The 26,620-nt window shown below is 44.0% G+C and overlaps 1 protein-coding gene across 15 annotated transcripts in view; it reads left to right on the top strand.

The window, feature by feature from the left end:
- Nucleotides 1-26,620, top strand: part of HDAC4 (histone deacetylase 4) — a 266,734-nt gene that overhangs the window by 201,568 nt on the left and 38,546 nt on the right. For all 15 annotated transcript variants that reach the window (XM_040604243.1, XM_040604241.1, XM_040604242.1 and 12 more), the window contains 5 exons: nucleotides 4,662-4,919; nucleotides 6,540-6,726; nucleotides 13,475-13,608; nucleotides 20,999-21,119; nucleotides 25,616-25,662. In XM_040604243.1, the coding sequence (XP_040460177.1) occupies nucleotides 4,662-4,919; nucleotides 6,540-6,726; nucleotides 13,475-13,608; nucleotides 20,999-21,119; nucleotides 25,616-25,662 (747 nt within the window). The remainder of the gene's footprint in view (nucleotides 1-4,661; nucleotides 4,920-6,539; nucleotides 6,727-13,474; nucleotides 13,609-20,998; nucleotides 21,120-25,615; nucleotides 25,663-26,620) is intronic.

Genomic DNA, 26,620 nt, shown 5'->3' with positions numbered 1-26,620 from the left:
CCTTTTAGAACCAGACGGGTCCCTATGACACTTTTTACCAAAAGAAAAAGTGAGTTAGTTATATCCTTCTAGGAGCTTCTCAGGTGTTTTTCTCTTGAGGACTCTTCATTGGTCTGTGATGAGTAAACAGATGTTTCTAGCCTGTTCGGTAGTATCTTCGAAGTCTGCAGTGTCCTAAGAACTTACCACTACAGAGAAGGAATGAAGTAGATATATCTAGTAGTAAAATCAGATGCCAGCTGACTTGAAATTTGGCAAAGAAATGCAGCTTTTTTTCCTTATGAAGCATTCTGCAGGAAAACGATGAATTCTCTGCTTTCCTGTACTGTGACCTAATGTTGCTATGATTTTTTTTTTCTTTCTGTTCTTTCTATTTCAAAGATGTAGATAAGAAATCTTGCAGCTGCACTGAGTCTTTTAAAAACGCTTGTGACTAGACATGTATGGTTTCTTCCATACTGAAGTAGTTAGCTGTCTGAGGCTAGAAAGGCAGTGCCTTTAACGATGTTTTATGGTGACAGTATGTGATAGCCAGAGGTTACTGTGTTTGAAAGTAGAGGAGTAACCTCATTGCAAAGGAAGCTAGGGAGCTAATTAAGAGAAGAAGTTATTTATGGTGCATTATGTAACTGTTTACTATTTGAGATATGTTTGTAAGAATTTTCAATGCTATCTTAACTATATGTTCATTTGTGTACACTTTTATTACCTCAAATTACTCAAACACGTGTTCATAAAATTGCAAAAATGAAAGCTTTTTAGGGAGTTTTAATGGGCCTGGGATGCATATATTCACATATTATATGGAATATATTCATAACAAAGTGCTTTCTTTGCAAAATTACCCTTTAAGAAGAATTGGGTTGCAGCAGGTAGAACAAATGACATACCAAGAGATTCACTTTGTGTTAGGGGAGCAAACTCAATGTTTGAAATCTCCTTGTCATTGACCACTTGATCTTTCAACCTTCATTGTGTTTCTCATTTAATTCTTACATTTTTATGGAGTTGGAATAATTTAAAACTTCTAGGGAATTATACTGCTTCTCATTTCCATTAGATTTGACAATGACATTGTAAGTTATTTTCCCAGCAATTACTTTGTGTAGTTCATAAGTTCAAAAGGTATTAAGTTCAAAGCTTGAGGCCTTCGATCCAAGCAGGGGAAAAAAAGGTAGCAGAAGATGGTTTATGGTGATTTAATTATCTTTAAAATAGATCATATTCATCAAGCCTAAGAGACCTTAAAGAAAATTGATGGAAGAACGACCTTTAGCTCAACGTGGTTTGGTTATCCAGTGCATATTACAAGTAATGAAACTGGGGCAGGGAAGGGGGGGTATTTCACAAAAAACATTGAGAATTTTTAATCACTGAATCTTTTAGGTTGGCAGGAACCTTATGAGATCATTTAGTCTAGTGTCCCTGCTCGAACAGGGTCAGCTGGAGCAGATTGCCCAGGACCATATGCAGTTGGGTTTTGAATATCACCCAAGGATGGAGACTCCGCAAGGTCTATGTTCAAGTGTTTGACAGCCCTCACAGTAAAAAATGTTTTCTTGTGGTCAGAAGGAATTTCATGTGTTTTAATTTGTGCCCATTGCCTCTTGTCTGTCACCTGAGTGTAACCCATTGGGTCCCATGGACTTACGTATGTCTAGGGGTTTTTGAGTACTCATTAAATCTGGTGGTCTTCCACCAAGAGTAAGTCTTCCTTGCTCCAGACATTCCTTCTGGTCTAAGGGGCCTGGGATTCCTGAAGGATGGTCTTACTAGAAAAGAAGGTGTGAAATGCCATGGCCTTGTCTTTGTCTTTCTCTTTGTTAATGCCTTCACGTACCTTTCCAGATTCAACTCCAGGTTGGCTTTGGCTTTCTTCACACCATACATACAAGATCAAATAGCAACTCTCTTCTTCTCTTGAGTCAGCTGTCCTGCTTCCAGCTCTTGTACACCACCTGTTCTATAGCCTGAGTGCAGTTATGAGCAACTTGCTCATCCATGCAGGCCCTCAGCAGCCTGTGCTTGACTTCTTACTAGTTGGGATGGACCTTTCTTGAGTATCAGCTAGCTCTCCTGGACCCCTCTAATCTCCACGGCTGTATCCCGTGGGACTATTCCAGGCAGATCTCAGAAGAAGCCAAAGTCTAGTCTCATGAAATCCAGGGCTGTGGTCCAGCTTTTTGCCCTATTTCCTTCTCTTCAGATCTTCAGCTCCAATATCCATCACCAACTCCGGCAGCCAGTGTTGCTTCTGTGACTTCCACATCCCTGAATAATCCTTCCTTGTTTGTAAGTGTCAGGTTCAGGAGAGCACCTTCCATGTTGGCGTCTTGAATTGCCTGTGTCAGGAATTCATCATCAGTGCACGCAGATCTCCTAGATTGCTTGAGCCTTACTGTCTTGTCCTTCCAGCAGATAGCAGGGTGGTTTTTAATCCCCCATGAAGACCAGGACCTGTGAAAGTGAAGCTGCCTCATCTACCTGATCAGGAGGTCTACAGCAGTCTACCCACTATAAGAGTGCTCATCTTGGGCTGTCCACTTACCTTGACATTTAAGCTCGTGGCTGACCAGATCCATACAAAGGCACAGAACTCCATGCATTCCTGCTCCTCCCTCACCTCAAGGGCAGCTTCCCCTCCTCACCTTCCCAGCCTGTCCTTCCTAAAAAGCCTGTATCTCCCCATCACAGCACTGCAGTCACGTGAACTGGCCCACCACATCTTCATGATCTCAGGGAGGTCATAGCCATGTAACTGCACACAGACTTCTAGTCCTCCTGCTGGGTCCCCATGCTACGTGCACTAGTGTAGGGGCATTTCGGTGAGGCACCCAAGCATGCTGATTCCCCAGGACAGGCTCGAGACCTCCATCAGGCTGTTCTGGAGGCATCTCCTTTACATGACTGGGCTCAAAGGGATGCTACTTCAGCTCTTTTTTGTTGATTGCCGTGTCCTTTCTGCTCACACCACCCCAGGATCTTGGCCTGCCTACCCTGGCTCCAGCTTCCTTAGCTGCTTGTTGAGGATCCACTCCCTTCCATGTTGTTTCTAGTTTAAAGCTCTGACTGCCAGCTTGGCCAGCCTGTTGGCAAAGGTGGGTTTTCCCTGTTTGGTCAGGTGGATCCCATCTCTTCCAATAAACTGTTGACTCTCAAAGACGGTCCCACTGCTGCAGAAACCAAAACCCTCTTGCCAACAGCAGCCAGTTGTTGATCAGTACAAAAATTTTAGCTTTCATCGCTAAGAGGGATGGGCTGCATCCCTCATCTGTACTGGGGTGGCCATGTGAACCCCGCAGGGTTTTGCCTTAAGCTTCTAGTGAAGGTGATGCCCTTCTGCGTGTCCCGCTCCTCTCAGGAGCGGACACATCCAAACGCAGTAATCTACAATGTGCTGGAAAGCTGTAGCCCTGCATCCTGGTCCTTGCAGCTCTCCGATATTAAAGGGTTTGGGCCCCAGTTGTTTGAGATCCTCTGATGTAGTTAGGAGCAACCTCTTGCTGTCCTTGCTGTGATACTTGCAGGCAATTAGTCCTTTATATTGCCTTTGTCTGCCTCAGTCTGTTCTGTATAGGTTTGCCTAAGTTATATGGCAGAGCCTCTCTTCCTGCATTTGGGGAAGAAGGCTTAGTTTCAGGTTTGAGCCACTGTTCTTCAAAGAGCGAGTTACTTACAAGTAGTCGCTCCTTCTGCATGTGTTCAATAACCGTGTTTTGATTTAGCTTTATTAGATTTAAAATCAATATTGCTTTTCATACCAATGACCTAATCCTTATTAAAGCTCTGCCCTGACAACTTTCAAAGTTCAGCAGTTTCTTTATAAGCCTGTGAAACGGGTACAGCCTGAGCTCTTTTAAAGGAAGGAAATTGATTTATTTACCTACGCTGGATTTAAAAAGAGTTCGTGTGTTTATTTCTTTGGTTCCAAATAGAAATCATAAGCACTCTGAGACAGAGAACTGTGAATTTTATCTTGCCAATGAACTTTCAAAAATTCTGAGCTTGTGTGAATTGTAGTGAGAATTATATTGTTCCCTTTGTTTTAGCAGGCACTTTCAGAGAAGTTCATAGCTCTAGTTAGGGAAGGTCTGGTTAGAATGATGCTCTCGTGGTTTGCTTCTGTGCAGATGCTCTAAGATGAGTGTCCTCAGTTCCCTCTTAACAAACTTCATAAGAGTGCAAGTTTCAGAGGAGTCTTTATGACAGCCACTCTCTTTACAGATAAAATTCAGGGGGTGATTCAAGAAGAAGCTGGGTAAACAAGGTAGCAGAAACTCCTGTAGAGGGTTTGTGCCTCTTTCTTTTTTTCTGAATTTAATTGCCAAATGTATTGATGGCGGTTATGCTTTTCTTTTGTGGGTTTGTGAATGGAGTAGCATCTGTCGGTGTGTAAGCACAACAGGCCCATGTTTTCTTCAGAGGGAGAATCAAGTGGAAAATGAAGGGGCCATCATAATCTGGGACATAAGATTTCACAGAGCTTAATGCCAAGGTTGCTCTGACCTTTCCGTTGAGCAGTTGTTTTGGACCTAGTTGATAAGATAAAAGCTGTGATTCATAATTGCTCTTTTCATTAAGCTGCTTCTTTGAGAACAGAGTGAACTTTAGTTGGGATGAGTTGCATTTTATTTATTGGTTAACCTCTGGGTTGTTTTCAGATTATATCAAAACCCAACGAACCAGCTCGCCAGCATGAAAGCCACCCTGAGGAGACAGAAGAAGAGTTACGAGAACACCAAGCCCTTTTGGAGGAGCCATACAGCGACAGAGTCACAAGCCAGAAGGAAGCCCCGGGGCTGGCCAATATGGTCCAAGTGAAGCAAGAACCCATTGAGAGTGATGAGGAGGAGGCAGAGCCACAGCAGGAGCTGGAGTCTGGGCAGAGGCAGGCTGAGCAGGAGCTGCTTTTCCGTCAGGTGAGCTCGCAAAATACCAAGTGTGGGACTTGATTCTTTGTAGAAAATTATTTGGTTCCTCATAGTCACCTTATGCTACTCTAAGGGGAAGAAGCTAGGGGGGACCAGCTCTTGAGGATTTGCTACGTAAAGAAAGCTGCAGGTAAAACCAGTTCCATCTTTCCCTGGAGTCACTGTGTCAGCTCAGAAGTCCCAGGGAGGGGAATCTTGGGTCACCAGCATAAAATGCAGTCAGTGTGTTTGCAGCCACTGAACCACTTTCCGTTTGTTTCTTTGGGAAGATAAAGTGTGTCTTGACATTTTTGAGCACTAGGTGTTAGCAGAGTATTTTATTTTGGTTTCATGTTTTAAGACGACTGCCCCAGAAGGGCTGGATAAGGGAACAGGGGATGAGGTTCATTGGAGGGAGTCCTTCTTTAGAGCTATAGATCCTAGAGAGCCCAGCTGTGCTCACTTTTGAGAGTAAATACCGGAGGCTTGTGGATTGCAAGTGATAAATCCAATAACAACGTAGCGTAGCATAATCTTCCCAATTACACGGCAGTCTCCCAAAACCTGCCTCTTGTGGTAGCAGTAATGAAGGTGAGAAGGTTACAGTTCTCTTAAGGCATCAGTGCTCTGCTCGTCTGTACAGCCAGCCCTTAGCCCTCAGCACCTGACTGCACCTACAGCCGTGCCTAACCCCAGCACGGGATCTGCAGCCAAGAGCAGATTGCTGTAGCCATGCCAGGGTGTAACTCTGAGTAAATCCACAGCCCTTGGCTAGGTGAAGTGGGCTTGTGCCAGGTTTGCAGTTGCGATGTCTGTGAATCAGGTGCAAATTGGTTGCCCTGTGTATTCATTTGCATCTCGCTGCTTGCTGCCATCTTCCTGGTACTGCGGAGCTGACTCTTGTGTCCCTTGTGAATGTCACTGGCTGTTGTTGCTCAGAGATTACATTTTCGGTTCATTACTGAGCAGTGTTATAGTCATAACGGCGCTGCCTTGAAGGATCAATGCCATTGCCAGCCATGCTTGTTCAAAGTTTTATTTGATTTATATAGTCACATCTGAGCCTCATTGCCTTAGTAAATAAATGAATAGATTAAATGTAACGTGCCGCTAACGATACCATTCCTCTGTAAGTGCAGCCCCCTTTGCAATTATTTTGCCTCAGAGAGGAGAGGAAATGGGAACCTTTTCAGGCTGAGGTTGGAGTGTGGCAAGCTGGAACAGCCATCCCTTCTGACCCTGTCCAGCTGATGGTGCGGCTGCTCAGTTGAAAACTCCCTCTCCTGCCTGGGATCTGGTTGAGTCGGACTCGTTCCATGGCCTGGTGCATTGCGCTGTTAAATGCACCAGGGTGGGAGCAACCTGGGAGAGGAAGATGTAGCTGGTCCCAGGGAAGGGATGGAGCTGCTGCTGCTAATGACTCTGCCAGTGTGCACCAGCTTCAGGCCTGTGGTTCAAACACACTGCGTGTGCCAGACTTCGCCCTGGAAATACGCACATCTCCATTTGCTACATGCGTGTGCATGTGCTCATTTATCAGGAAAAGGAGTCCAAGCCTGTAAACCTTAAAAATCCTTAAAAACCCTACCACACAGACTTTCAGCAACTACCTGCTTCTTTTCCCCGCAGCAAGCCCTTCTGTTGGAGCAGCAACGTATTCACCAGCTGAGAAACTACCAGGCGTCGCTGGAGGCAGCTGGCATGCCCGTCTCTTTTGGAGGGCATCGGCCTCTGTCCCGTGCACAGTCCTCGCCCGCCTCGGCCACCTTCCCGATGTCTGTACAGGAGCCACCCACTAAGCCAAGGTTCACCACAGGTAACGTTTTGGGGCACTGGAGGCTGAAGGGATGGGGCTGTGGTTACTGTTTTGCCATATGTTGTGCTTTTCTGCCCTGTCCCTGCAAAGCTATCTGTTGGGAGTCTGCGTCTCAGATGCGTTTGAGGACTGTAACATCCTGTCTTCAAGGATGAGATCCAGTTGTCTTACACCCGGTCGTCCTTCTTGTCCCTTCCTCAGAGGGACAGACACCCTACAGTCCAGACAGAACCTGCAAAAATCAATAGAGGCATAGCACAGTACTTTAATTATGTATCTCCAGAAAAAAAAAGGACAAGTCATATGCTGTGACAAAGCTGATTTAGATGCAAAGCGGAGAGAGGCAATGTTGCTGAAAAAGGACAGCGTGCCAAATGCAGTATCTGTTGGCTGTATTTTCTGCACCTTCTCCAGTCCCTGTGCAATCTCATGCCATAAGTTATCCGCTCCAGGCTCTGTGCCAGCCTACCCCTCCGTCTGTAACACAATCTCTGCCCAGGAGTCTGTGCCCATAGGTTAGGAAAAACGAGGTGACTTGATTTTTTCAAGTTGTCTTGAACAGACAAACAGACTGAAGAGTGTTACCTGCTCAGTCGTCACCTCTAAGGGAAATTACAAGTGCAGTTCTGCATTTGTCTAGTGAAAACCAGAAGTGCAAAAAAGGTGTTAATATCCTCACAGAGATTCAAGGCAAAAAAATAATTGTTCTTCCTGAATCTTGACAAGCACCAAAATCCTTTTCTGTCTGTAAAATCTGTAACCTCAGCAACAGATGAAAGTTAATTCATGTGCAACTTCTTAAGTCCTATGTTGGATGATTAGGCGGACTTATTTTGAAGTCCGCCTTCTTCCCCAAATGTCGAGCTCTATTTTGTGAATGAACATTTTGCAATGTGTCGTGTGCCCTGGGAAAACGAAGCGGGAAAAAATCCAGAAACCCCAAATCAGAGCAACTCATGATTTTGTTTCTCCTTTGCGTATCCATTTCTTCTTATCTAACCCACAGCTTTTGCATCTTTAAAACCAGCACTGTGAATTGGGTTTATTTTCAGACACTGGTGGTATAGTAATAGTGATATTTTAAATATGACTGTTCTTCAGCAGCTCGCTGTAGGGTGAGGAAGCGTGTGCAGTCAGCTCTGTAAAAGCCCAAGCAGTATTTAATTTTTGCAAATCAGTCCTTTAAGTCTCTATTTGTTGTCAATATTGAAACCTTGAATTTCAGCAAAAATGCATTTATAATGCAACCAGTTATAGCAAGATTATTCTAGATTTTGGCTTTTGCCAAGGATGCAAAGAAGGGTAGTCCCCTGGCTTACAGTCAAACCAGATGAAACTTGAGAATCTAATACACTTAGACCCAAATCTTGGTGCTTTGAAAACAAGGAAGTGTGGCCCTACTTTACAAGATTATTCATTCCTTCTCTTTCTTCCCTTCTCCTCCTCTGGTATTTAAGTTCTGTCAATCATATGCAAGACTTTGAACATACAATAACGTTTCCTACCAGGGGATATACGTTTGACTCAGATATGCGCCTCTAAATTTCATTTAAAATTACAGCTAACTGTAAGAATGCAGATTTTGAGAACTGTGCTGCTTTGAAAAGACACTTAGGATGTTATGGTTTATTTTCCTTGGAGGCAGAGTTTTAAAGAAAAAAAAAAAAAAAAAAAGTGGGTTAAAATAAGAGGTGGAATATCACTTTGCTTTTATATAGCACTGCATGATCCAGTGCAATGATACGAAGAATGCTTACTGTAGTTCACCTGTAAAATATCATTTTCATGGCATTTATCCATGTTAAGGCTCCAAGAGCTTGATTTTTCCATTGCCTTCTATCTTGTGCAGTTCTCTAGATTTATGCTAGGTGAATGGAGAAGGAGAAACACAATAAAATGCTGTCAAGGGAGGAAGGTTTGGGCACTCACTGGCACTAATACAGGTGCAAAGCATAAAAGTTAAGACCTTTACACTAGTCCTATAACTAGTCCTTCACCTCCCATAAAAGGTGAAGGACTAATTTAATTAACCAGCCTTAACAGTGGCAGGAAGAAAGAGCCTACTACTCTGGGCACGCAAACACAGAGGAAAAAGGCAGGCATTTCAGCTGTTGAGCACGTGTGTGCGAGTTAGATCACTGATGTTTTCTTAAGGTTGTCCACGGTGTGTTGGAGATAGTGTTTTTGGAGGTGGATACTTAGAGCTTAATCACTAGGATTGAACTGTTCTTTGAAAGGCAGGAAATTAAAGTCTTGGGTATTTTTCAAAGCAAGCAGTGCTGAAGTGCATCAGGCTTCTTCTTCACTAGGAAAATCCATCTGTTTGATAAGTGACTGCTTTGGAGACTGATCCTAACGCGATTATGCGCTTTGAATTTCAGAGGAATTAAGATCGGAATTGTTGTGATCATTTTATGAGAGGGTTGGAAAAAATCCTCATTCAGTGGCCCTACTGCAGCCGACCACAATCACTCTAGACACGAATGTGGCTCTTTAAGAGATCAGTTATTATCCAAGTTGTTCATCACTTTCATGTTCGGGGTGTTATACAGAAAACACTAATGCTTTCTCTGGACAGAGTTAGGACTGGACAGCTGGAAATTCTGGGGTTTATGTATAATTTATTTGCCTGTCTTTCTCAGTGACCGGTACCTGAGACTTCAAAGGTACGGGGAAAGAACAACATAATATAACTCTCAAACATGATGTGCATTACTCCACATGAAAGTGAAAACAGTGCCCTTCCTGACTTCTTCAAGCAATCAGTTTTATGTCCCAAAGCATGACATTTAATTTTCCTTCCTGCTAGCATATAAAAGAAAACTAGTCCTTGAACTTGCCCTCGCTAGCACAAGTAGCCCCCTTGACTTTAATGAATACTTCTGCATGCACTGTTCTACACACTTGAATAAGACTTCTCAGGTTAGGCCATTAATTTACATAGCTCCAATTATCCAGTCTCTGATCTCCTGTAAAAATGGTTCCACAAATTATTCTGATGTTCTGCATTAAAGTATTTTTCATTTCTGATGAAGGCATTTGTTCCCTCCTGTGCAGAGCAATATAATTATCTGAACCTCAAATCATATGTTTGTTCTGCCAAGAAAAGCGAGTTGGTTATGCTTTAGTGCTGACCTTTAAAAATGATTGTTCTCATGTCTTAAAGAGTATTGCTTCCAGCACCACTTAATTTAACTTATAATGGCCAATGTAGGTTTGTATTTTAAGCTTAAATTGCCAAGCTTTCCTTTGTGTGTGTGTGTGTGTGTGTGTCTTCATCTGAGTGTCCCCAACCACAGGAAGGAACTTGGAACAGTTCTCTTCTTTCCAGTGCCTTGTTTTTTTAAGAGAGAGAAATGTTGAGTGACATTTGATTACAGTCTAGGACTTCATTGAGACACTACTGTTATCAGTGAGTCACTGAGAAAGGAGAAACTTTATAGCCCAACCAAATTCTGTAAAGCCCGCTGTAGTCTCCATTAACACATTAGGAAGAGTGTGCGTCCTACCCACCCCCTTATCTGGAAGCTGTTTCTTTAACTCCATCGACTGCCTATATTAAATAGGCTGTTACCAAAACCCATTTTAGATGTATGCATGTATTTTAAGCACATGTAGCCTTCCAGTGCTTGGGGATGCAGATGAGGAGCTGCTGGTTCGTGTGGCTGGGGATCTCGCCCACAGCTACCTGTGTTTACTTTCATCGGTGCAGCTCCCGTAGCTGACACCGCATAGGATGAGCTGATAAATACCACTGCCTACTTCTGAGCTGACACCAAACATCCTCCAAAAAACCTGGGAGATAACCTGCCAGGTCTGCTGTACTGTAGGAAGACAAAGGAAGAACAGAAGAATATAAGGTCAATGCAAAAAGCTGGTTGTTCGTTTGCATTTACTTTTAAGTTTGATCTGTTTTGGCTTCTGCCCTACCAGGCTCTGGGGTTACCCAGGTACAAAGTAGAGAACAAAAGGGAGACTTTTAATCTGGCTAGGCATTGCTTTAACTTCGTACCTAGAGCTGCATCATAATAATTTTTCAGGAGTTAGTATTTAAAGCTTAAAGACTTAGGGAAAACACCCTCTAAAAAGAAACTTGCAACACGGGTTCACATTTCGACTATTTAAATGGTCTTAGACCCCTTCCAACTTTGCAGCGCTATCAGTGTAATTCACTGTCAGGTTCTGCCCAGCTCCCAGGCAGTGAAAAGAATTGTTAGAGCAACAGCATTAAGCATCGTCTGGGAATCCAGGAGGTGAGCAAGAAAAGGCTGCTTAAAAACCACTGCTTGAAAATGCCTGATGTTTTTTCCGCAAACTTATGAAGGTATGGCATGAACTAGCCTCAGATTTATCTCCAGGTTGGAGTGTCCTTTGCAAATGGGGCGCACCTTCTTGTTCATAGCTGAAGTGGATCCGGGGTTGTGCCCCGAGAGGTCAGCAGCTATCTGATGAGTGACTTGCTGCCTGTACTTCTTTTTGTTTAAATTCAAGGGTAGTTATTGGCTGGAAATATGTATGTTGAATAGATATGCATGCACCTTTTGACTTTAAATCAATAAAGCCTAGTTGTAGTCCGTGAGATATCTGGAAAAAAGAAGGCAGAACCACTTTCTTTAGTACGAATAATTGTCCAAACCTAGTACAGTCGCATAGGGTCTAGGAGGATGTGTACGTGGGGTTCTTTTGGGTACCAAATACTTTGTCAAAATGCCTGATGTCCCCTGAAGATGAGGTTATTTCAAAAATAAATTAACCTTAGGTGAGGTTACTGAAGACCATGTGCTAGTTTAAATGATCTCAGACTGGGGAGGTCTCATGGACAGCCAGCCTTACCGTTGGACTACAGCTTCTTCTCAGGTGACATGAGTAAGAACTTTACCCTGAGGGTGACAGAGCCCTGGAACAGGCTGCCCAGAGAGGCTGTGGGGTCTTGTTCTCCAGAGACATGCAAAACTTGCCTGGACGCAACTGTGCAACCGGCTCCAGGAGAACCTGCTTTGGCAGGGGTTAGACTGGATGGTCTCCAGAGGTCCCTTCAACCCTGACCAGTCTGTGGTTCTGTGACATTTACAGTGATTGCCTTTGCCCAGCACCTCCTAACGAAGTTTGATGTTGTGAATTAAATGTGGGAGACTTCTGCAGAGCTTTGCAGCACGATCTTATTTAACTGAACTTTGGCTAACCCAAAGGCAGTCAATTAACCAGTGCTCTGTTCTCTTCCTAGAACTGAGTGTCATTTGGGTTTTGTTGGTTTTGGGGGGTTTTTTGTTTGGTTGGTTTTTTTTTTTCTACTTGCACTCACCTACAGCAAAATGAGGAACTGCCAAATACATCCCCTAAGGCTGAATACCTGAAAGTGTCAGTGCCAGGGTTTGCCTCAGAGGGGAAAGCCAGATGTTTCAGTGGCAGAACATGCCCACACTCAGTCAAAAGGTGTGATTGCAGCTCGAGCCAAGCTGGGGTACATGCAGCAGCACGGTGCTCAGCTCCAGGCTGCGTGTCCATGTATGTTCTCAGAGTCTGGTTTCTTACCAGCCCCTTTGAACTCCATGCGGTTGCAAATTGTGCAGTTTACCTGTACTTGAACTAGTAACATGAAAGCCAGCTCCGGTGAGTTCTGCGAGCAGTGCTCGTGCTGCCCGCCGCAGCATAGGTGTGCTTCGTCTGGGATTTTGGAGGAGTGATACTGGTTGGAGTGCAGACCCTTTAATGTTGGGTCTGGGAGTAGCTCCTGCCTTCACTGCTGATTCAAAGGCTTTGGATTCTTGTCAAGGCCTTCGATTTGCAACTTTATACTGTGCTTTCAGACAGATACTGCTTGCAAGAAACCTTACTCCTTCGGGGGGGGAGGAAATCCAGCTGCTTTTGTTCTGTTCTTTGGAGCTTCTGGCTGAAGGGAAGGCTAGATTTAAACATTTGACTATGCCTCTTTTGCTTGAGTGGAAAAAAGGAAAGGTCTTTTGTCACTGTGACTGCATAGCTGTAGAGGACCTGCTGTTTTCCTCCAGTGGAACATTGGCTATGAAATCATAACTCCCCTTCCAAAAACATACCTGGGCAACTCTGGAGCATGAATCAAAGTCTCCTACACTGTTGTCATGCCATAAATACTTGGTAATGCAAGGAGATTTAGCTGCCTGACTCCCACGTTCAAATGAAACAACACTGCTAAATACCTACATATCGTGCTGAATAATTATGCCCAAGTGTGTGCTAATAGCCTTAATTAGCATGTTGTCAAATAGTGTTGATGCAAAGACTTCAGCGCAAACTATTTTATGAAACATAGTGCCTGCTAATGACTTATTCCTTCTGGTTTTTAATCCCAAACCCTAGAGTTGTTTTAACAGCAATTATGAAAGTACCCAACAGAAAAGTTGCAAACCAGTCCCCTCTTAGATCAGGTTCCTAACCAGCACATCTGTGCTCATACTGATGGTTTCAGTTGTCACCTTTGTCTGTCACTCTCACAGCTTCAGCCTGCGGAGATGTTGGTAACTAATTTCTTTTCCATTTCCAGAGGAAGCAATTGTTGTAGGTTTGGTACTGTCTCAAAGCAGCATCTTGGATTTTCATTTCTTAGAGCTCTGTGGCTCCTGGTAAAACACAGTCTTTGTCTAGAAGTGTTCAGCTGAACATAAAGTACTGTTGTAAAATAAAATAAAATGTAAAAAAAATTCCCCCCCTATATCTGGAAATTTTTTATTTTATTTTTTAACTGAGAGCAATTTTGTAACCTCTGCTGCAGGCCTTGTATATGACACTTTGATGCTGAAACACCAGTGTACCTGTGGAAACACAAACAGCCACCCAGAGCACGCGGGGAGGATCCAGAGCATCTGGTCCCGGCTCCAGGAGACGGGTCTCCGTGGCAAGTGTGAGGTAATAAAAAAAACAGTGAATGGGGGGGATGAGATGGAGAGCCGGGGAGAAAGGGAGAATTTAGATTAGTCTGGCTGATTTGACTGCTGGATTATGAGCATTCTGGGGGGCCGATTCCTGGTCTGGACGATAGCATACGTACCAAACCTGCAGCTCGGGCTGTTGACTGCTACCTGGATGTGCAAACTTTATACTGCATTCTGGCTTGAAGTTTTTTATAGCTCCAGCTGTTGGCAATGTTTTGCCATATGTGGCCTAAATTTAATCCATTCCTAGATGACTGCTTATGCTTTTGTGTGCACGTCTGTCAGGAATACTTTTCTAGCGATCTGATTTCATTGCATTGCGATGACTGTTAGAAATTTCATGGAACATTGGAGAATGCTCTTGCCTGATGTTGTAGTGAAGCTGCTTCTGTAATTTTCTATTTCTGTAATTTACTGTTCCCTGTAAACTGGAAGTCCCTACAAAGCATTCAATTTTGAAGCAGCCGAAGTAAGAACAAGATATGAAGTAACTGTTATTTGTCACCCCTCCAATCATAACAACAAAAACTCTGGAGCAAAAGTTTGTATTTCTGTGATTTAATAACTTTTTAAATACTCTTTGGTAAGCAATGGTCAATTTGTAGTGAAGATAATGTAAAAAGAATGAGGGTAGGAGGCTGCAGCTAAGCACTCTTCCGTCACAAAAGGTTAAATCAACTTTATTGGACAAACGTATTTTAAGGGTGAGGCAAACTAAGAGCAGCTTAGATACTAAACCACGAAGACTAATGATTATTTGATAGTAAATTATTATTATTAATAACTAATAGCAGTGATGATAAATTAATGGTAGTGTGTGTTCATCAGTTGTTTGAGCATCTGATGGGACTGAAGCTCACGGTAGGTTTGAGTTATGTCAGCATCTGGCTAGAAATATTCCACGTGGTGGCAGCATTGCCATTGACTAAAGCTCCCCATCATCCCCTTATTTATCCCTGAAGAGAGCAAGGAGGAACTTCAAACCTGTTTCTGTCTGTGAAGCCCCATTTAATTGAATTTTGAGATTGTTTGGGGGAAAAAAATAAAAAAATAAAAAAAAAATCCCCCCAAACCAAACCACATAAAACCAAACAAAACCCCCAAACCAAACAAGTACCCCACTGCTGTCTAGCTCCCCTGTTTAGAAGCAGGAGTTAAACTGTGCGGTGCTAATTGCCTTGTATCCTACATTTATGTGAGAGATGTTCTGTAATGTGTAAGTTCTTCACTATATAATCCTAGGGAACTCTTATTTTCCTTAATTTGATATTTCCAGTTGCTCTCACAATTGGAATTGTTCTTGATGTCCACCTGTGTTTCCCTTCTGACCACTGGTGACATTCAGCCTCATCTTGACTCCTCCTTTTGCAGAAAACGATAAATATGTGATGCTGCCTTAATACCGGTGTTTTCTTCTTTGATGGCTTCGTTCAAGGTCTGACGTGCCATTTCAGAATAAGCAGCTGCTCTAATTGTGCTTGCTTCCCTCTCTAGTTAGCTTTCCTTTATCCCCACCATCTCCTACTCCTGCCCAGACCCCCGTGTCAAAGTTTCCTTCTTTATCTTAAATTTTCTCACGGGCTCGATGGGCACAACCTTTTCCGGTTTCTCCATCTCCTTCCTGCCTCCACATTTCACTCTTCTGTTCTTGATAGGGTTTTTCCTGGAACCGCTTGTTCACTTTCCGCTGTTCTTGACTGATGTGATTCTTTTCTGCGTTGCAAAACCTTTTGGTCACTTCACTGCCCTTCAGAGTCTTTCTGAAGCTCCTCAGGTGGAACCTGTCTATCAGCGAGCAGGGTGAAGGACCATACAGGGTTTTCCTTCAGTGAAGGTTTACCTCCACATCAGGTGCACTTGCATGGCAAGGGGATGGCTTTTTGGACTCTAGTGGTCTCTGCTGCTGGGTTGGAGCACGGCTGTGACGTGTTGGCATCGCTTGGGACGATGGGCTTGTCTCCTTATCCCAAGGACCACGAAGAAAGCTTTAGTCTGTGGGACGTATTCCATTATATCATCAATTTAGAAGGAATTTTGAAGTCTGGCCTAATAATTGTCACTACTTTTAATAATTATGTTACTTTTCCAAATCCCTGTTGCTTATGCCAAAGCTCCATGCAGGACAGCATGAGCTGTGCCCTCTATCCCCACCCACAGTAGTGTGTGTGTGTGAGATGTGCAAACTTTAATGGAGCTCTTTATGTGAGGATGGTGACACTTACCACCAATGCAGCCTACTATGTACCTACAATTTTTTTTTGATGGATTAGAACTCCTCCATCTGCATAGCAGCCCTACAGGCACTGGGAAAGAGGTGAATATTTTTAGAATTAGCAGTAGGTCTGCAGCAAGTCAGCAGCAACACCTGGATTATAGCACTCAGAAATTTGCCAGGCTGTATATTTAATTTTTTTCTGAGCTCCTATTTTATTCTGGGTTTTTTGGGGGGGTGGGGGTTAGCTGGTCTTGCTGACAGACACATCTGTGCATGCTCATTTTTATCTTCACTGTTGCAGGTCTGTTGTCCTGTGCTTCAGAGGTTATAAGCCAGTTAAGTAAGCCCAAGGGCCTGATGTGAAAATTGTTTGTGATCATGTAGTTTAATCCATTTTCTTACAACTCATATTTGTAAAAGGACAGTTTGAACTTTGACATTTCCTTATCCTCATGTTTCCCTTTCCTTCCTTAACAGCCCTTTGCTGTGGTCCGGGTGTGGTTATAGTTTGATTCTGTTGCTTGCAAGTAGTTGCTTGACACAGATTAGAAACACAGCACCCTGCGTAGTAAATAATCCCGTACACACTGTGTGGGATTAGACAGGACTCCACTGGATCCCTGTCCTCTTCCAGAAAGAGTTTAACAGCTCTCGTTCACCCCGCAACTGCATGCTGAAAATAAATCCCAGCTCTGCTTTCTCATGCAAGCTCAAACAGTTCTGGGTGTCTGTCTCCTGGAAATGTTCTTTTGGTGTTTCTGTTGCACACATGCCCCAAGCCAGAAAAGGACTCACAGATAAATATTTTTAACATGCATGCAAACAAATGATTGCTTTGAAATTTCAGAAACAAACTAAGTGAAAACCTGTTTTCAACAGGCAGCCGAGAGGCTCCTAGACAACCTGCCAAGTGCTGGGTTCCTACCATTTCTCTCGGAGGCAAGAGAAGTGAACCAGAAGGGGCACAAATATTTTTAGAACAGAAAATACCACATCACTTCTCCCCCCGCCTCTCATTTTTCAGCAGTGAAACAGATACGTATTTACTAAAGTCGTCCAAAAACCGCTTTACGTCCAGCTGAGGGGAAAATATGTGCCAGATTTGCGGTGTGATAGGTAAGAGTCTGGCAGAGTTGCACAAGTTTAAGGATGACCCTTTGGAGCGAAAGCAGTTGTCCAGACTTAATGACAGCAGTGGTTTAGAGTATTGCTTGTTTAATTAAGTTAGCTTTATAAAATGCAACAATTACTCTGGTGTACATGCAGCATTCAGAAGTAACAATTATACTAATTGAGGCAATCTCAATAAAAGACTCTGCCCCCTAAACGAAAACCCACAATCCATGGTATAGTGTAATCCTCCAGCCTTCATCAAGAGCGAGAGGAAATCGATAGGTTTTGCTGTGTGTTTCAGAGGTAAGCAAGTCCCCGGGCTGCTCGACCAGGATGAGGAAGAATGAGTTCCTCAACCAGGGTCCCTCTCCAAGCACATCTTGGCAGCAATCCTGTGTTGTTGAAAGCATGAGGACTGTTAGCTGAAGGTTAATCGCAGCTGCGGAGGATTGACATGAAAAATCAGAGCCAGGGCTTGGCCATCTCTAAGGGCAGAGCCGTGTCCGCCGTTTTCCTGGCACAGCGTCGGATGGGTGTCGGGTTGGAGGGCAGGACAGGTCTGGGCGGGTGAAGCCTCTGGAGAGCTGCTGCTTGCCCAGGGTTTCCCATGGCGAAGCACCCAGGGCGTGTGGGAGGCGCTGGCAGTGGTGCCTGGGAAGTCAGTGTCTGGAGAGAAGCTTTGTAACTGTTTTCTTGGCTTCTGGGGCATTTTTGGGGGCCACGGCTGGGGCAAGATCTGGCTGGCTGTCGCTCAAGATTCATCTCCTCTCCTGTTGAAGCATCACAGGGTGAAGTGGTGAATAAATTGTAAACTACGAGACTAGTGGGGGTTTTCTTTTCTTTGAAATGCAAAGGAAAAGCTGGCTCCAAGGAAATGGATGTGCAGATGGATGTCCAGAAGGATGTGTGTCAGGCACTGGGAGAGGGGCGGTGGCGTGGTGAGACAAAGGTTGGGTTTTGTGCAGGAAGGAGCACAAAGGACACAGGGTAAAGAGCCAACTAGTTCACTGGGGTTAAGAAGCCTACTTCTGAGCTGAAAAGCTGGGGTTTAGCAGCCTGGAAAGAGATTGAGGAGGGGGAGTGTAATAAGGAGTAAGCAAGCTCAATAGGCAATGCAAAGCCTCAAAGATAAGAGTATCAGGACTTACGAGCTCTTAGAAAGCAAGGAACTGCTCAAATTAGGAGTGTGGATCGCAGGCTGAGCTGTAGACTGAGATAAAACTTGTGACAGGTCTGGAAATAGGAGTGAGGAATATGGTTTTATACTCCAGCTTTATTTGTGGGGGGATTTATTTTCTTGGCGTCTTTGTGTTAGAGCCAAGGAGAAAGCTTGTGGTGCCTGAGCCAGCAGATGAGAAAGGTGCAAGAGCCTCTTGAGCATAATCCTTTCTACCTGGGCAACGTTTGCTGTAGCGTTTGTGGTTATATATTTGTTCCAGTAAGTAGTAAGGTTTTTTTCTTGAATGTGTTTTGCTTGCAGCAGAGCTGGAAGTTCTTCATCCACTCATAGTTTCTATTTGGTTATGGGTGTCACGTGGAGGGGAGGGTGGTATTGATAACCCTCGCAAGAAGCACAGAGCTCGGATGGTCTTGGTAGAGCCACCTACTTTAAATGGGAGCAGCCCTTCCCCGTCCTGGGGAGCTGAAGCTGTTTGCATCCACGGAGGAGCTGGCGCGTCATCGTGGCGGGCTGCCGTTCTCCTCGTGTCTTCACATAACGCCAAGAAATACAAAATGCTATTTCTGTACGTCCACTAAATGTAGCAGCTGAAAATGGGTCAGTACATCTTGTTCAAAGGAAAAGAGTTGGCATATGGGTTAGGGGGAAGCTGCAAAAGCATGTAAGGAGGGACTGAGGCAGGCTTACCCTGAACAAAAAAGGAAGACAGGATAAAAGTTCAAGGGGGATTTGCCAGATATTTCTATCTCTTCTGGGTCTAGCATTTTTGTGATTATTGCCTCTTTAATGGGATGCTGCATTTTTGCCTTGTCATTAACCTGAGGAAACCTAGGTGGTGGAGCAGAGCATGGAGAAAATTAAAGAGGAACTGGAGAGCAGAAATGCCAAAATTAGGAGAGGCAGTACATGAGCACTCCTGCCGTGCTTTGATGCCTGATGCCTTGTGCCTCAAACGGTTTTACAAAGTGATTTCCTGTGCACTTTGCAACACGTGATGGGGGCTTACGCTGAAGACTGGAGACCGAAAAAATCCATCGAGTTTGTTCTGTGGCTCGTGCTTCAGAGGCGGAGGTCCTGGAGCCCCCGTGCGCCCAGCGTGCTCCAGCCCGGGGTGCTGTGGCTGGGCCAGGCTGCAGCCCGCGATGGCAGCGCGGTGTGGAAGCAGGCACTGCTTGGCTGGAAGTGCCAGTGCCTTTGAAGCATCTTGTCTCCGGCACTCTCCTGCAGAGTAAGCAGCGCACGGCAGTGCTTCCGAACGGCAGCAGCTCTCAGGAGCAAGAGGCACAGTCTGACCTTCTCTTCAGAACAAGTTTTCCATTTGAAAGTCTGTTCTTTTGAGGAGTGTGATTTCTTTTTTCGCCTCTTTTTTTTCCCCTTTAAGCTATACTTTTTTTATAGTTCTTATTAGAAACTCTGCTTCTCCGGGGATGTGGAAGTCTTAAAAAAGCAAATGGCTTTGACAAAGCCAGGGTGAAGGCTGTGTAGGAGATGTGTGCGATCCTGCGTGGGCTGCACAGCGGGATGCTCGTTGCTGAGGCTCGAGTTCTGGGTGACCATGAGACCTCTAGAAGAGTCTTCCAGAGCCTTCCAACGTTTTGCTGTTAACTATTTATATTTTAGTATTACTGTTGTAGAGGGGAATAATCCTGTCATTCCTTTTGTAGGAAGCAGCCCCCCCAAAGTGACAACTCCTTTTAGAGTGTTTTAGTCCAAATGGCAACAAAAAATTGTGAAGTAGTTCCAAGCCATATGAAATACTTTCTTGGGGCAGGGGGAGTGCACACGTGTTTCTGAAGCAAAGCAATCCTCATTTCTGAATAACTCCTTACCCTCCGTCATGGCCACCTCTTGACTTACCCCCAACCTCAGCACTTCTTGGCCCGCTGTGTATTTCCCCTGCCAACATTTTGGAGGCAGTTGCAAGCTCCCAGTTAAAAAGGTGAGGTGTTTTTTCTGCTGTCAGAGCTTGGTATACCTGATAACCCATGGCACCATCTGCCTGCTGGGGAGCACTCCCTCCTCTGCAAGAGGCCATGACATGGTCCTTGTTTGCCCAAGATTTAGCACCTCCACGTAGCACTTTGTTCTTACAAATATTTTCCATTGCAAATGCATGATGGCAACAAAAGAAACCTCAGAGGTGTGCTGGACCCCTATGACAATTTGTGAAATATGAAATTGGGTCCTGCTGACATCAGCGAAAGCTTTGCCATGATCTTCAGTGAAGCCAGGGTTTTGGCTTTAGTGTGCATCTGCCTTTCCTGAGTTTCAGCTGGTAAAAATATCAGGGTTGAGCATATTGGCTACAGTACTTCCAGCTCCACCTGCATCATCATATAAGAAAACAATGTGCAACAGATTGAATCGTGTGGGATTTCCAAGACGAGTTTTAGAGCAGAGAGTTTGTAACTGACCCTTGATTTCTTGAAGGTTCGTTTAGTTTGGAAAGCGCTGTGTTTGGGAGAAGTTTTTAGGTTAGCTTAGTAATCATGGTGGGGTTGTTGGAGGTGGTTTGGAGGGACGCATTTTCACCAGAGAATCACTTTGTAATGGCTTATAACTGAGATCCTGAGTATTCAGTAGTTGAGCAATGCTTGTGTAATTTAGCATATACTCTGTGGTAAGTATTTTTAAAACAAAACATAAATAGATCTAAAGATTAATTTATATGTGAAACTAGTATTTTGAATAAGGGATTAACCCAAAATCTGTCTTACAATTAATTTTGCTGCATAGGAACTCACTTTAGCTTTTTGGTTACTGTCTGTGTGAGTCGCTAAGGAAAAAGAAAAGTTCTTTAATGAGAGTTAAGCAGTTAATCAGTGACTTCATCACTCCTTTTCTTTCATCTTTCAGTGCATTCGTGGAAGAAAAGCAACTCTAGAAGAGCTGCAGACAGTTCACTCGGAAGCCCATACGCTGCTGTATGGCACGAACCCTCTGAACAGACAGAAACTGGACAGCAAGAAACTTCTAGGTATTGTTCCCTGGGGGGTGGGGGGGTCCCCTTCCTGCCCTCTAGCCTTGACTGGCAGTCACTTAGCAGTAGCGGTATGAGGTGCGATGCAGGACTCCCTCCATCCTCAGCCCCAGGCAATGCCCAAGAAGATTCTTCCCACCTCCATTCAGTGTCTGCTTAGGAGCAGCACGAGATATATCTGTCACCCTTTGTTCAGGTAGATCCCTAAACCCTTGATAGCTAAAGCTTCCTTTCTTTTATGTCTTCAAAACCTAAAGAGCTTTCCCTGAGGAGGAAAGGTAATTCAGACACTTTGTTTTATCCTTGGCTACTCTTCTCTGCATGTTAGAAAGTTATCCATTGCTAGGTAGGAACTGGCACACCTTACCAGGGACCTGGATCTGCAGCACCAACCAGCTGCATAGACACCAACAAATAGCCGTCAGTTTTGTATGGATAATCTGCAAGAGATATGCAGGGGCCTCTTAGATAGTCTTACATTATTATTTTTTTTAATTTGGAGTAAGATTGTTTGTCCCTTTCACTGGAGACTGGATCTTCCTGAAACAGGTCTGTGTCTGTCATAAAATATAGACATTTTCCCTGCAAAAAATCTAGAGAACAGTTTTTCAGATGACCAGCCCCCCCCATAGCAACCAAACCACATTGATTTTGGCACCTTACCTTTGTGGAGATGTCATCATCTCCCTTTACTTTTTGCCTTTTCGCAGCAGTCAGTGATAGACTGGAGGGGCAGTTTTGGAAGTTCTCACATGGGGATCAGCAAACAGACAGTTCTGGAACCTAGAAGTTGAGAATATTTGTTTTGGGATTAGCTTGACTTTGAATGATATAAAAAGAGGATTAACTTGATGGCCTGCATGATGTAGTAGTCACAGCAAAAGAGCTGGAAAGATTTTGCAGCATACTCACTATGTACATTAGATCCCCAAAGAGGAAAGCTATTAGCCAGTTGTTCAAACATGCAATTAGCACTGTATTTATAGCTAACTTACCACCTCTTTAAAACCCCGAGAAATGAAAAGTAGACACTTCTGGCTGAATGATAGCGCAATTTGTATATGAAGTTTAAAGAATTTATGATGTCATATCCTTGGTAGTGTAAAACTCTCACCTTGCGTAAGGCATATCCACCAGTCCAAAGAAACAGCATGTAAATCTTCCCTGGTGGATCTGAGAAGGTTCCTTGTTTGCAGTTGCACCATCTTCACACTGACTGATTTCTTTGCAAATTTGTGAACCATAGCACAGAAGGTGTGTGAGGACATGTGTCCTCACCGTCTGCTGTGGTGGGATCCAGGCAGTCTTTCAGCATCTGAGCCGTTGGCCTCACCAGCCTGGAGCAGGCAGGGTTAGCACCGTGCCTGTGGCAATGGTCATCATCTCCATGGATGGGCTGAGCGGGCAGTAGGTCACCCAGACCCCTCTCCTGTTGGAGATACCCCTTGCAAGTTACGCTTTTAGGGTGGACTGTGATAACACTGAGTGTTTTCGGCTCATTCAAAGGTCAGATCCTCTCGAAGTACTTTTCTACTCCCTCTTTGATGCTCAGTACAATCTGTATCAATAATCCCGCAGATACATTTGGAGATAGTTTATTTGGTTAGAACTGGATTTGGGGATACCCAGGTTTTGCTGAACCATTCCTGATGGTTTATTTAGAGAACCTGAGGAAGGAGGCAGTCTTTCTGCCTAAGTACTTCTGTGGTTTTGCTGTGTGCCCCCTGTGTCTTTAATCACTCATTTTGTAGAGATCAAGTTTATTTTTATAGTGAAGAGAAATAATTCTAATACCTAAGGGTATCCCAGTGCAAAATATTGCCTGTTTGGGTGTTATTTGCAAAGAAGACCAAGCTGTCAAAGAGGTGCAGCCATAGATAGAAGGTCAGGTCCCTAGGAGCTCCAGTAGGCAGAGCTTTCCAGTAGCTCTTAGCTGAGCTTAGACCTTGTTTCCTAAACCCACGTGGCACCATTTCAGCCTTAAGCTGCTAGCAGTAGGACTCGCTGCTAGCTTGCATGACCATCCTTGCCCAGACAGCAGCAGACTGCCTCTTCCCGCTGCCCGGCTGTCCTCCCGTTGCACATGGTGCATAGGCCACAGCTGGCGCTGACACTTGTGCCACCAGGCTTGGAGGAAGAGCAGACAGCTTCACTGTGCAGCATGGCTGCCAGTCTTCACACCAGGCAGGAGAAATTAGGTTGGTGGCTTGACAGCCGAGGGTCCGGAGGGGACAGCACACAGTGAGTCAAACTGACAAGAGGGGTGAGCCTGGCTGGGAAGGCTGCATCACACCCAGGGAGAAGTTCTCCTTTGGGAGCAGGGCAGGAAGGGCGATGCTGGCCCTAAACCCAGTTTCTTAACTTGATGGATTCCACAGTGCTGGACCCGAGCAAGGGTAACAGCCACTGCCGTGTTTGGGGAAACCTACCTGAAGAACCACAGCGTGTGCAGTGGTGTATAGAGGTGAACAAGCCTGTAAGCAGCCCCCTCTTCAGCCATCCCCTCCTCTTGAGAGTTTAAAAGGGTTTAAAATTCACAAAACAGGTTTGTAGGGTTCTTTTAAATACATTAGAGGGTAAACGTATGGCAGGTTTGAAGTCTGAGACCAAAGCTTTGTGTTAGGTTCACATATGCAAATGTAAGTTTGTTAGACCTGAGTGTCTTGATATGTGTACGGCTCCGGTGGCTCACTCCGTGTAAGCTCTTTGCCTTTGATATGTCTGTGAGGGAAAAAAAAAGCATGAGAAACCTCAGCTGAAAAGGAAGAACTTATAAAGCTGAGGGATGAAAATGTGGGATGTTTCGTTTTAAGCTTCTGGAAATGATAAAGGGGGTGTCCCTTCATCTGGCAGTTCTTTGGGAGAAAGCGGGAAGTGGGTAAGTAGTTCAGGTTTTTCAGAATTGTAAGCAGGCATCATTGTAGCTCTCCTGTTTACTTCTGTAATTGTGCTGTAGCTCATCACTTCTGGGTCTTACTCCTTTCTCAAAGTGCTCTTCTTTACACATGTAGGAGAGACTTGCAACGGAAGCCCACCACTGATGCTGAAGTTACTTTTCCCAGAGGGCCTTGAGCATCACAAAGATTTGCTTTGCTGTGTTTTATCAGGCAGGTTTGAAGGTAGTGGCCTTCAAGGCAGGTTGCACAGCTCTACCTGGAAGTGTTGCTAAAGCCCTTAAAAGTCTGAGGGTGAAAAAGTTCTCATTTGACAGTATAAAGCTTTGGAACCTGTTGAACAAGTTTAAACTTAGGCAAAAAAGGCTGCTTTGAATTTGTGGAAAGCAATCATAAATTGTTGTCAAGAAGATAAATATCAAAATAATGGGTGGATTAGCAGTGAAAGATGTGACAGGAGGTCCGAAGCAGGATGATCTAAGAACTTTCATTTGGAACTAATCAAAGAGTGAATCTCGCTGTGCACTCAGATTAATAATACAGATGCATTAACTCTGCTTTCAGTCACAGGGGTAACGTATGTGTCTGCGATGCGTTTGACACCAGCATGGTCCTCAGTAACGTCTGTCTGCTGTCACATCTAATTCACACTCTACAAAACTGGTAGTTAGCTTTTAAGGGAATTTATTCTTTCAGTATAGGCGTGACCAGAACAAGAACCTGCTTTGGTGGGGGACAAAAAAACTCAACCCAGTTTATTTCACCATTAGCTTTTGTTAATTTTCAATAGGTCTCAAGCAAATGAACCTTAGGCAGTGTACTCCAGATCTTTTGCAGCATCTGTATTTCCTTCTCCCTATTTGCTTGTGGTGCATAGACACACGTACAAGTCATACACGTAAGGTGGTGATGGATATGAGACAGCGTGTTCTTGTTTCAGTATAGAGTTTATAAACCTGCAGAATTTTGAATGGGAGATAATTTGCTCACATGCAAGCCCAGAAAGCGATGTTACAATTCTTACAGATGCAAAATTAGCCCTGCAGATGGTTTTCTCCATTTTTCTCAAATTCTTAATGTTGGCTTTGCTTTTTCAGTCAAAACACGTTTTCTTTGCTTGCCACTGGTTTATTTTTTGTCTTCCTCTTTTATGAAGCTCATGCGCTCCAAAGTCTTCTAGTAACTGCAGATGACTGATAATTAGGGTGTTTTTTATGATTTCCTATCCTCCTTAGGTTGAAAGGGATTAAAATGTTCATCTGAGAAGACATGCGGAGCACTTGTTGGTAGCATCTCAATCATCTATAGTCAGCATGACTGCTTGAAATGTAGGACAGCACAAAAAATCTTGTATAAAAATAAGTGATTTATGGAAGGCTTTTATATTGGGAAGGCTTTTGAACAAGCCCAAGCATGTACATTGTGTATGTAGCAGGGTTGGCTGTGTGTTTTCTGGAAATTGCAAGAAAACCCCAGTCTGTTGCTGTGTTTGGAAAGATTGCAGCATTGCCATAAAATTGGACCAAAATCTGGTGAACTTTGACTTTCTGACTTACAGGGCCCTTTTTTTTTCTTTTTTTTTTTTTTATTTTCCTACAGGTTCTTTAACGTCGATGTTTGTCAGGCTTCCTTGTGGTGGTGTCGGGGTGAGTACTCTCTTTAATGTGTAAATAATGTCCTGTTTGTTCTCCCAGTCCCATTGGTAACAAAAATTGTTGCTTTGCATTCCATCAAGTGGGTAATTGCAACCAGATGTTACTTATAAACAGGGTCTGCCTGGGGTGCGGGATTGCAGTGACAGCCTCACGTGCCTTTCTTCAAAAGCAGCGTGAAGATTTTTAAACTATTTTGGAGAGCTGAAGTGTGTGTGACATTCATAGGCATGTTTCGTCTCTGGCTTTTAGGAGGAGAAACCTCATTTCCCAGGCAGTGATGTTTAACGGCTTAGAGGTTACTACATTTGAAAGCAACCCTGGCATCCAAAAATGCTTTCTACATAGAAAGCAAGATGTGCTTTTCATGCTGCTCATGCTGTGTAGGTGTTTCATCTTCAGTATTTGTACTTCAGAGCTGCCTGCCTCCTAGTGCAGGTGGAAAACATATTAATAAAATTGTGATATTGAAGGACAGTACTTGGGAAGTCCCTGTAAATAGTAACTTGCTGCATTTGTGTCTGGGCTACATTACTGTCCTCGAATGAAACGTCTCACAAGGGAATTGTAGTTTTCAGTATTTGGCATCTTTCGTTTCTTGAGCTTCAGGACAATCACAGATGGATTCTGAAAAATACCCCCCCATCCATCATGGAAAGGCTGAACATTAGTTTTCATCTGTCAAGAGTCCATATAACAAGAAGACTTTTTTTTGTTGTTTGTTCCCTTAAGGCTGAAAAAAATCCAAATACCATCCAAATACCTTGTGTTGAAGGTTTGTGTTGTTTTCCTTTGAAACCTGAAAACTTGAAAGTTTGCCTTTCAAGTCAGACTTTCTGCTCTAAAGTTTCTGTGGAGGGTGACAGTACAGAAAATCTCAGAGAACAGGAAGGGAAAAGAATGAGAAGAGACAATAAAAGGCATTGTGTTTGAAAATTCACAGTGGTAGTTC

Source organism: Falco naumanni, chromosome 8 (genome assembly GCF_017639655.2).
Source record: "Falco naumanni isolate bFalNau1 chromosome 8, bFalNau1.pat, whole genome shotgun sequence".
Classification (NCBI taxonomy): Eukaryota; Metazoa; Chordata; class Aves; order Falconiformes; family Falconidae; genus Falco; species Falco naumanni.
Note: the sequence above shows the minus strand (reverse complement) of the source record. Positions and strands in the feature narration are given on the sequence as shown.